The sequence below is a fragment of the Sturnira hondurensis genome, unplaced genomic scaffold (assembly GCF_014824575.4).
Source record: "Sturnira hondurensis isolate 20B ecotype Veracruz unplaced genomic scaffold, ASM1482457v3 Scaffold0017746, whole genome shotgun sequence".
Taxonomy (NCBI): domain Eukaryota; kingdom Metazoa; phylum Chordata; class Mammalia; order Chiroptera; family Phyllostomidae; genus Sturnira; species Sturnira hondurensis.
Genome location: NW_028090377.1, coordinates 1392894 through 1404709, shown reverse-complemented (window position 1 = coordinate 1404709; position 11816 = coordinate 1392894). Strand labels below are relative to the sequence as shown.

The window sequence follows — 11816 nt, the reverse complement described above, 5'->3', positions numbered from 1 at the left end:
GTGCTCAGCCTACTGTGAGGAAGTCCCTCATCTTGGCACACCTCACACCCGAGCCTGGGGAGGGGCCGAGGTTGGGAAAGCTCCCCATGCCTCTGAGACCCTCCAGCCCTGGTTGGCCACCTGCTGTTCCTGCCCCTCACATCAAGCATCAGCCTTAGCTACCCCATGCCCTCTTCCCCTACATCTGTGGGTCTTTCTACACTTTCAGGCCTGGATCAAATGTCTCCTCCTCCATGAAGCCTTCCCTGATCTCCATGTGCTCCTCCACTGGGCCCACAGCAGTGACAAGAGGTAGGAGTGAAGTGGGGAAAGCTAGGTTTGGATCAGATGACCCACCCCAGCATTGCTACAGATCTGCTGAGTGACCATGGATGAGTCACCTGAAGTCTCTAGATGGCCCACCTCTAAAGTGGCGTGATAATATTCTCACTCCAACAGGCCCTCCCACAGCCTAATTCTCCTGTTTCTATCCTCTCTCCCTTTCTCCCATAAATATTATATAAGTACCACTGATCCTTAAAAAAATCCCCCCATAATAGGTGCTCAATAAAAGTTTCACTTCCCTGGAATGCTTTAGTCCTTGTTACTGACAGCTATAGTCTGCCTGACCAGCACCCAGCAACCCCTCCCTAACCCCGCTTTGTCAGAACCACCCTGGGCTGGGCTACAGCCTGAGTTTGGGATGCGAGGTCGGAATTCCCATTTGTGCTGAGTTATTCCCCTTTAGCTCCAGAACAGAGACCTTGGGCAGCCCTGACCAATAGGAAGGGCCCGGTCTGGAGGTCAGAAGACTGGGCTCTAGGCTGTCCTGTGGATGTCCTAAAGGACCAAGGAGTAGACACAGGACACTGCCCATTGGCTCATCCAGAGCCTGGTCTCCCTGGGGGAGGAGGAGGGGTGCATTTAATGCACTGAGGGAGCCCCACTTGTTCTCTCTGCTCCTGCCTGACTGTGAGTATGAGGTCTGGGAGGGGGGCAGCCAGGAGGGCAGAGGGGGCTGGAGGGAAGCTCTTGTCAAGGAGGCAATGGCGGGAGTAGGGGATGAGCAGGGCAGGCACAAGGAAGAAGGGCGACTGTGCCTCCAGCCCTGCCCATCATCCCCTCTCCCTCAATCCACACCAACCACCCCGCCTCCCTGCTACAGGTCTTCTCAGAAAAGGAAACCCTGTTCTAGGCCTAACCTATGTCCCTCCTTTTTGAAACCAAGTCTCATCAACAGTGGAGAATCAGCAAAAGTTTAGTTCGTCCTCTCATTTCCACTCCCTCATCTTAGTTTTCTTATAATTTTCTTCCACGGGACTTGCACCAAGCCCAGGTGTCTCCCTTGAGGTGGGGTAACAGTGAGAGGGATCTTGGGTTTGGATTTCTAAGCCAATCCCCATCAATTCTTGGCTTTATGTCATTAGACTACTCGCATGCCATCTTCCCTTTCTCTGGGTGACTCAAACTTCAACTCTCAGACTAGACCTCCTTCCCTCCAAGGAGCCTTCACGATCCCAGAGGCTGAGTTAGAGACCCCCCTCCCCCATGGCCCCACGGCACTCCGGTTCTCCCTGCCCAACTCTAAGTACCGTGGGCACGGAAACCACATCTAATGCATCCTGAAGCCCCAGTGCCTAGCAGAGTGCCTGGTATTCGATAAATTGAAAAAATATGCTGCACAAACAAATAAATGAACAAATAAAGGATGACTTCATATGTTGGACTCTGTTATAATACCTGCTGAACAGAGACACTATGGCTACTAAAAAAAAGGAAACTATATGTGAAAGTACTGATACTTCTCAGAACTCAGACAATGGTAGGTCCTCAGAAAAGTGTTGGCGTTCCTCTGGCTCCTTCCTATCAGACCAACCTTCAAGAGACAACTATTTCACAGACGTAACAGAGGACGGAGCTGGGACCGTGGGGATGACCACATGAAGAGAGATGGCGGGCCTCAGGAGGAAAAGGTATTCGGGTAAAGCCACGGACTCGTGGAACTGGCGAGCAACCTGTGCAGCTGTGCAGGCTGAGGGCCTTCGTGTCAGGGAAGATGCTGCACAAGACGACCGCTGTGGTCCTCTGCTGTCCATGGTCGTGAACTCATGATTTCTTGGTGCTTTGCATGATCACAACGGTCCAGAAGGGCATGGGAGGAAGCATCCATCTGCCCTGGGCCTGGAAAGTTTGGGAGGACTGCTACCAACACTCCAAATACTGGGAAGTTGGCAGTCGCCATCTTGTATGCAGACAGAAAATCTTCCCTCTATGATAACCTATGTTTCCGAAGCCCCGATCCTCCATCTTCTGAGTTTTTGATGTCTGAGAAGTGAGGAGAGGTGCCATATTTTGTTATGGGACTCAGTCTGTGGTAGAACCACTTGTCCAGAAGTGGAGGTGTGTATGGACCCCTGTGTGTGTCACTGAGTGCTGTAGTGAGTGTGTGCATGTGATTTCACACACGCCCTAAAGCACTACAGTCCTTACTCCAGAGAGGGAGTTGAAATGAGCCAGTTGGAGCATGATTCATGTCACTAAGTTAGATTCATAGATTCGTTCTTTAGGTTAAGGTATTTGATTGCCCTATTGAGATGCAAGCCACTCTGTAGGAATCTATGCTAATAAATTTAAAATTCTTTATGAAATGGGAAAATTACCAGGATGTAATTTTCCAGGTTTACTCAGTAGATTTAAATCTACTGTAATGAATATTTAAAGATTTAAAGCTACTGAGTAGATTAATTGCCATGAAAGAAATCAGAAAGCATTACCAAATAATTCTCACCCAAACAAGGTCTGTGCACAGGTTGTTTTATTGTTGGGTTTTTTTCCAAAACTTACAAGGGATGACTCAGTCCTGTCCTATAAAAACTATTCTGGGAAACAGAATTTAACAGTGAATAGAGCTGATTCATTATGAAGCTGGTATAGCTGTGATGCCAAAGCTTTGTAAAGATAATTTCGACTGAGAAACCCATGGATCTATTCTCAATAAAATAGAAGCAAACCAATTTTGGCAGAATTTAAAAGTATAAGCACTATGTAGTAAATCTACTTGTTAACAGATCAGATTTTTAAAATAACAGATTTTTAAAATATTCATTACAGCTGATGCCAAAAAAGCATTTGAAAATGTTAAACACAAATTCCTCATATTTTTCACTAGTAAAAATTAGTAACAGGAGATTCCAGTAACATGAAAAAGAATATCACAAACCAACAAGCAACATATACTTAATAGAGGAACAAAAGTTCTAATAAAATGAAGGCAAAAAATAAATATACCTTTTCTTAGTACTGTTTACTATTGTTTTGCAAGTTCTGGTTTATAAAATGAGATACAAATCAGAAATACAAGTCCACTTCTTATTTTTTAAAAGGAAAAAGAAAGGATATTCTCCTTTGAATAGCCAATAAAATCAATTAAAGCTTTTCCACTAATAAGGAAAATTTTAAAGTGGCAGTATGTATGGTAAGTACAGAAAATCAATAACTTTCCCCTATAAAATTGCTGCCAATTCAAAAATATGATAGAAAATTATTGTATTCTCAATGGTAATAAATAGAAAAATGTCTAGGATAAACTTAACAAGAAACGTGGGAGGCCTGCCAACTGTCCACGAATACTGAGTGTCTCCTGGTGCCAGATTCCGTATTAGGTTCCTGCAGTGACTGTGAGCCAGGTGGACACAGCGCCTACTGTCACAGACCTGACAAATAAAGAGACTGCTGAGAGATAGAAATCAAGACTTAGAGCACTATACTCTGATACCGGATGCAAAGACTGAATGTTGTCAAGATGTCAATTCTCCACCAATTATTTCACAGGTTTAATGAAATCCTACTAAATAAAGAGCGCAATGAGATTATTTTTGAAATTTGGCAAAACGATTCTAATGGTTAGAGGGATAAAACTTGAGAATAACCAAAAAATTTAACAGAAGCATTTCATTTCTAAGTGTCATTAGAAATCTAAATAAATGATGATGCTATGGTGATTAAAATTGAACAGCACTCTCTTACAACTCAATAATAAAAGACAACTCCATTAAAAATGGGCAAATGGTTTGAAGAGACATTTCTCAAAAAATTATATATGCCAATATGCACATGAACATATATTCAACATCATTAGCCCTCAGAAAAATACAAATCAAAATGACTAGAATGGCTGGAATAAATAGAGAGACAATAAAAGAAAAGTTGGCAAGAATGTAGAGAAATTGGAACCCTCGTACATTAATGGTGAGAATGTCAAATGGTGCAGGTGTTTTGGAAAACAACCCGATAATTTCTCAAAGGTTAAACATAGACTTCCTATGTACCCAGCAGTTTCATTCCTTTGTATATATCCTAGGTGATGAAAACATATATTCATACAAAAATTTGTATATGAGTGTTCAGAGCAGCATTATTTATAGTAGCCAAAAAGCAGAAACAACTCACATATCCATCCTCTAATGAGTGGATCATTAAAATGTGGTATATGTATACAATGGAATAGTATTCAGTCATTAAAAAGGAATGGCATGCTGATACATGATATAGCATGTGCTAGGTGAAAGAAGCTAGCCATAAATGACCATATATTTTATGATTCCATTTATATGAAGTGTCTAAAGTAGGCAACTCCACTGACACAGAAAGTAGATCAGTGGTTGGTACCCTGGCCCTGAGCAGACTCGGGAGATGAGGAGCTCCTACGAATGGGCCAGAAATTCTGTTTGGGGGCGGACAATGTTGATTGCAATGATGGTTGTACAACTCTGTGAATTTGCTAAAAACCATTGAATTGTACACTTTAAATGGGTACACTGTGTAGTATGTGGATTATATCTCAGAAGAACTTTTATTTCAAAAATAAAAAGGTGTTGGCCCAAGAACTAAGAGAGCATCGCTACCTATCAAATGACCCCATACATGTAAGAACTTAATCTAGAATAAAGACAGTAGCACAAAATAGTGCAGAAAATGGAATAAAAACAACTACTTAGCAACTTGGGAGGAGGAAATATCAAGTTAAATGATCACTTTATGTCAAATATCAAATTGTGATCAAACTGTGATCAAATTGTGAAAGAGTTATTGAATTTCATGTCACTCAAAACTTAACATTAAAAATTAGGCCATATTTCAAAGAACAAAATATAGTAAACTGCCCTGGCTGGCGTAGCTCAGTGGATTGAATGTGGGCCTGCGAACCAGAGGATCGCGGTTTGATTCTCAGTCAGGGCACATGTCTGGGTTGCAGGCCAGTTCCCAGCAGGGCACTCACGAGAGGCAACCATACATTGATATTTCTCTCCTTCCCTTCCCCTCTAAAGATAAATAAAAAATCTTTAATAAATAAATAAATACATTGGTGAACAGATAGTTAAAATATTTAAAAGATAAAAAATATAGTATACTATCTTTTTGATCTTTGAATAAGGAAGGATTTGCTAAGCTTAAAAGCCAGAAAAAACTCACACTAAGAAATATCAATAGATTTATTTTATAAATGTAAAACTCTTACTCTTAATAATATCATAAAATAAAAATAGTAACAAGGTTTGAGAGATCTGTTTCAACGGATAAAAAAGGGGTAATGATTTTAATATTTAAATTGCTGAAACACTTAGTCCCTAGTAGCACTTGGGCAAAGCACATGAATAGAAAATTCACAAAAAAGAATATGCAAATCAAAATGTGATATTTTTCAACCATCAAATTACTAAAATTATTTTTTTAATCATGGCAATTTAATGAGAAGTATTTCTTTCAATAAATCTTTGCCTGTATTTCAAATAAATCCCTAAGTGTAGATTTGGATATACAATTGTTGGGTCAAATTATATGAACATTTTTGAGAGTAACAGGTAGATGCACAGGAAAGCTGTATCAATCTTGTCACTGAGTCACTGGTGCTAGTATTAAATTATGACATGTAACTTCTCATTTTTTTCCTCCCTAAGAATATTGGAGACTCATGAAGATCAATGCCTGGTAGAGCTGGGGCAGGCCCTGGTAGGGGCCAAGGTACAGAAACCAGGCCTCCTGCCCCTCTTATCCTCCCAGAGCCATCTTGCTTCCCAGGGAAGATGTCAGTGTGGAACAATGGCAGCTCCAACTCGTCCTACACCAGCTTCCTCCTGGTGGGCTTCCCAGGGCTGCGGGAGACCCGAATATTTCTGGTGCTGCCCTTCCTCAGCCTCTATCTGGTGATTGTCTTCGCCAATGCCCTAGTCATACACACGGTGGTGGCCCAGCGGGCCCTGCACCAGCCCATGTACCTGCTCATTGCCCTGCTCCTGGCTGTCAGTATCTGTACCGCCACCACTGTGGTACCTGTCATGCTGTTCAGCTTCTCCACCCATTTCAACCGCATCTCCCTGGCTCACTGTCTGGTCCAGATGTTCAGCATCTATTTCCTCATTGTCTTTGACTGCAGTATCCTTCTGATCATGGCCCTGGACCGCTATGTTGCCATCTGCAACCCACTCCGCTACCCCGAGATAGTGACAGGCCAGTTACTGGCTGGCCTGGTGGGGGTGGCAGTTGCCAGGAGCACAGGCACTGTTGCTACAGCGGTAGGGCTGGCCTCCCAGGTTCGCTTCTGCCGCTCAGATGTGATCCACCACTTTGCCTGTGAGCACATGGCCTTGATGAAGCTCTCCTGTGGGGACATCTCAATAAACAAGACTGTGGGGCTCACGGTCCGCATCTTCAACAGAGTCCTGGACCTGCTGCTGCTTGGAGCCTCCTACTCCCGCATCATCCGTGCTGCATTTCAAATTTCATCAGGCAGAGCACGTTCCAAGGCCCTGAACACCTGTGGCTCCCATCTACTGGTCGTCTTCACTGTATACTCTTCCGCCATGTCCTCATCCATCATCTACCGTGTGGCTCACGCTGCCTCCCATGATGTGCACAACTTGCTCAGTGCCTTCTACCTGCTGCTCCCATGTTTGGTCAACCCCATCATCTATGGGGCCAGGACCAAGGAAATTAGGCAGCACCTGGGAGTTCTGTTTCAAAGGGCATAGCTGCAAGTCACCAGTGAAAAGGCCCAACCCCTGTCCTCACATAGAGAACTTTCTGCCCAATTCTCTAGAACTTATAGACCCTATAGTCACTCTTAATGTTAAGTGGGTAAATGAGCAGGTGAGTCATCCCTGTTGTATTTTGTCTTTGAATGCCTACATTCATCTTTGAGAGTCTTTTATCCATTTTCTGAAAAATAGCTACTTACCCAGAGTTACACAGTAACCAATTGCAAAGTCAGCTTCTGTCCCTGGCTTCTAAATTTTCTCCTTTTCTTTCTGCATGTGATTTTCTTTTCCTTTTTTCTAAGATTTTATTTATTTATTTGTATATTTATTTTTTAAATATTTTATTTCTTTTTTTTAGAGAGAGGGGAAGGGAAGGAGAAAGAGAGGGAGAGAAACATCAATGTGTGGTTGCCTCTCACATGGCCCCCACTGGGGACCGGCCTGCAACCCAGGCATATGCCCTGACTGGGAATTGAACCATGACCCTTTGGTTCGAAGCCTGCGCTCAATCCACTGAGCTACACCAGCCAGGGCTGTATATTTGGTTTTTAGAGAGAGGGGAAGGGATAGAGAAAGAGAGGGAGAGAAACATCAATCAGTTGCTTCTCACATGCCCCCAGCCAGGGACCTAGGCTAAAACCCAGGCATGTGACCTGACCAGGAATCAAACCAGAGACCTTTTAGTTTGGTGGATGACACCCAACCCACGGAGCCACACCAGTCAGGGGTGCCTGTGATTTTCATGGATTCATTTACTCTCATCCATTCATCAAACATTTATCATACATACATCATACATACATCATGCTGACCCCATGATTGCAAAGAAAGGAAAACGGTCTCTATCCTGAAGGAGGTCCCAACGTAACAAGCTGTAAAGATGCATAATGTCTTTACAATAATAGCTTTACGTACCAAATTCTGTGAGAACATAGAGGAGGGACAATCATGACCACAGAACACTTCACAGAGAAGGTGAATTTGAGTTTTGAAAGCTGAGATTCCGTGTTTACTGGAGAGGGAGGAGGTAGAAGAAAAGGCATTCTAGGCCAAGCAGCATGGGCGATAGGTAAGTGATAAAGAAATTGGTACCAGGAGTGGGGTGCTGTGTAATAAAAATTAAAAAACAAGTGGCATTGGCTTTGAGGTGGACCTGGTCACCCAGCCTGCTTCAGCAATGAATCTTGTGAGGTTAGTTTAGCCAGGTCCCCTTATCCCTCTTAGTAATTTTCCGTCCATTGACCCCTACCCTCCTCCTTGGCTATAATTCCCCCTGGCCCATGCTATATTTGGAGTTGAGCCAAGTTCTATACTGAGGTCTCTTTTTCCTTATTACAACTGTCCTGAATAAAATTTGTTTTTACCACTTTAACTACTGTTCTGCTCTAGTTTTTCTTTGACAGTATTCCCACTTGTACCCTTACAGCTCTAATCACAACACGCTTGCACTAGCCTGTTGGAAGAACAAAGGATGCGTTTAGCAGAGCTGAGCTGCCCCAGTCACCCCACAAACGCTAACTAGAAAAGCTGATAGCCAGCCAACGCTTAAATATGTGAGCAAGCCCAAGAGAAGTCAGCGGAGGCACCTAGCTAACCACCCTACGTGTGTGAACAATAAATACTTACAATAAATGTAAATTGAGTTTCTGTGGCTGTTTGCCAAGCAGCAAGTGTATGACAAGAGGTAACGGACAAAATGACTCAACAGTGGTTTATACACAGCATGTCTACAATAAAAGTCTTCTTCCTTTATCACATTGGTTTAACATATATTGGATGTCTTTTTAACTTTTTGATGATGAGTTCTATAAGGACAGAAACTATTTTAAAGACAGAGTAAGGTAGTGAGAAAACATTATTATTTTAATAGGAAAGTCACTGTTTGCCAAAATACATTGGCAAATGCTTGAAGGTAGAAGGTACTAACATAAGTGAGGGGACAGTGACATTCCAATAACTACCACTCTTCAATCAAAGAAATTGGGGATTCTTAGGGAAATGGCTGATTCTAGGGCTGGGGTATGAAAAATAAAAGATGATCCTGGATTATCTTACTGTACCAAAAAGTAAGGAAGTGCTCAGAAATAATGGGGGCCTGTCAAAAGGACAGCAGGACCCCCAACGTGAAGGGGTTTCCAGTAGCCAAGTCAGGGACAATTTGGGCAACAAAATAAATAAAGATAATTGATGATAACCTTTAGAATATGAATCCCAAAGTGCATACTGATTTAGATAGGTAGACAGACAGATAGATGGATGATAAGGGAAAGTTCTTCCTTATAGCAAAACTTCAATTAATTAATGTAGAAGGAATAACAGAGGTAGAAAATCGCCATTTGTCAAACATCACAGTAATAAATGTTTCAAGCAAGAACGACCAATGTATGCTGAAGTTAGAGGGCAAAAATCTCAAAACGTTCCCTTGCAAGGTCCCTATTAATTACCAAGGGAAAACAGTAACTTTACCACAGAGAAACCTGGAGGTTTCTCAAGCAAACAATAGACGATCACATCCCCCGCAGTGGCACAAAGTGGCACAAAGTGGCATCAGGCATTTTCTGAAATGATGCGCTGAGAGGGCACAGTATCCCTCCTGTGGTATTCTTGCAAAAAAACTGCATAACCTGAATTGAATCAAGAGGAAACATGAAACCACCCCGAAATGCGGGGTGCTCCACAAACAACTCACTGGCACTCTTCCGAAGTGTTGAAATCCTGAAAGACAGGAAAAGCCGAAGACCTGTTCCAAACCAAAGGAAGGGAGACGTGAAAACTAAATGCAAACATGCAGTACTGGGCTGGATCCCAGGTCGGAAAAGGGGTGTCACGCTGAGTATGCACATCTGTAAATTTAATAGTAGCAGTGTGTCGATATCCATTTCCTGATTTTGATAATTAGACTATGGTTATGCAAGATGCTAACGCTGGTGAATCTGGGTGAAGTGTACACAGGAATTCTTTTTGTACTGCTGTTGCAACATTTTTAAAGTCTGAAATTATTTCAAAAGTAAAAGTTAAGATGTTAAGTAGACGGAACTATTCTCTTTGGAAAGTGGGGGAAATGTTCAGGTACTAGCAAGAGGAAGATGAGAAATACAAAATGGCAAAAGTGTGCATAATTTTATAGTGGGACCCATCCCCTCTAACCCCCACAGAGAAAGCTACCCAAATCATGAAGCCACACAGAAATCTAAGAGAGCAGCAAACACGAGAGCAAAGCAAAGACAAAGTGAATGTGAGGTACTAAGCCAGAAGAACTTGCTGAAATCACGGTGAGGGCTCCATATTATCACACCTCAGGAGAAGCTACATGCATGGTACATAGTATGTGTTACATTGTTAACTATTTATTTGAAATATTAAAGAAAGGCACATCTCAATGTTAAAGTCCAAACCATAAAGCTTTTACAAGATAATGACTATATCTCCATGACATCGGGATAATGAGAGTCCTTTCAAAGAAAAGACAAGAACCACTAACTGTGTTACAAAAGAAAGAAAAAAATGATGTACATTTCACTACATAAAGGAAAAAAGGTGATAAATTTGATTATATTAAGATTCAGAACATCTGGTTCTGCACAAAGGCATCTGACAAAAGCCAGTGGAAGATGAAATTCAGCCCACATTACACTTGCGAAGCCAACAGAGAGGGAGCCTTTTTGTAATTTGTGCAAAGCTATCCTACATACTAGACACAGTTTCAATCAAAAGATACCACAAGAGCCCTGGCCTATGTGGCTCGGTTGGTTGGAGCATCATACTGTAACTGAAGGGTTCCATGTTTGATTCCGTCAGGGCACATACCCGGGTTGCAGGTTCAATCCCTAGTTAGGGCATGTGCTGGACGCAACCGATTGATAGTTCTCTCTCACACTGATGTTCCTCTCTCTCCCTTCCTCTCTCTCTACAAGCAATGAAAAAATGTCCTCAGGTGAGGATAAAAACATTTAAAAAGAAAGGCACCACAATAGAGTAAACAGGCAAGCCAGAGATTTGGGAAAGATATTTGCAATAAATTTAACCAACAAGGAACTATTATCCAGAATATATAGAGAACAACTACAAATCAGTAAGAAACAAGTAGATGGCTTAATCAGAAAACAGGCAAAAGACTTGAACACTCAATTCAAAAAATAAGCACATGAAAAGGTATTCGACCTCCAGCCTCTCACATACAAATGGTGTGGCTGTGTGCTGTATAACCTCACAACATCTATCATGTAGACGTGGCAGATTTGTACATGAATCTCAACAGTTTCCCTAGCAGATGACAATGAACACTGCCATTACTACTAGTGAGGGTGTAGACTGAAACAGCCTCTTTGGAAGACAATTTGCCACCATCTAGTGCAACTGAGCATACCTTTGACCCCCCAAACCTCCTCAGGTACATGAGCAGCAAAATACATGTATAAGAATATTTACAGTGGCATTATTCCTAACTATGAAAACCCAGAAACAATTTAAATGTCTTTTAGCAATTAAATGTATAGAATATGGTACATTCATACATTGGCATGCTAACAAAGTAAAATAAACTTGCCACAACATGAATAAATTTTGCAAACATAATGCTTATTTTTTTCTTATTGTTTTCAAAATTTTTTAGGATATAATGGACAATATAAAGCCAAAAATCTATATAATGTACTGAGGGGTCTACAATGTATATAAAAATTAAACATAAACATACAACATAAATATAGCAAACACTGGGAGATGGAAAATGGAAGAATCCTGTTGTGAAGATCTCATTCTATTGATTACAGTGACATATTACTTAAAACTTAAGATACATAC

The 11816-nt window shown here is 41.8% G+C and overlaps 1 protein-coding gene across 1 annotated transcript; it reads left to right on the top strand.

Moving 5' to 3' along the window:
* The first annotated feature begins 5909 nt into the window (after positions 1 to 5909).
* Positions 5910 to 7298, top strand: LOC119002641 (olfactory receptor 52K1-like). The gene has a single exon (XM_037068641.1). The coding sequence runs from the start codon at positions 5961 to 5963 to the stop codon at positions 7005 to 7007; it is 1047 nt and encodes a 348-aa protein (XP_036924536.1). The 5' UTR covers positions 5910 to 5960; the 3' UTR covers positions 7008 to 7298.
* Positions 7299 to 11816: the final 4518 nt, after the last annotated feature.

Coding starts and splice junctions, on each gene's coding strand:
- LOC119002641 (XM_037068641.1), top strand. CDS start 5,961: ATGCCTGGTAGAGCTGGGGCAGGCCCTGGTAGGGGCCAAGGTACAGAA.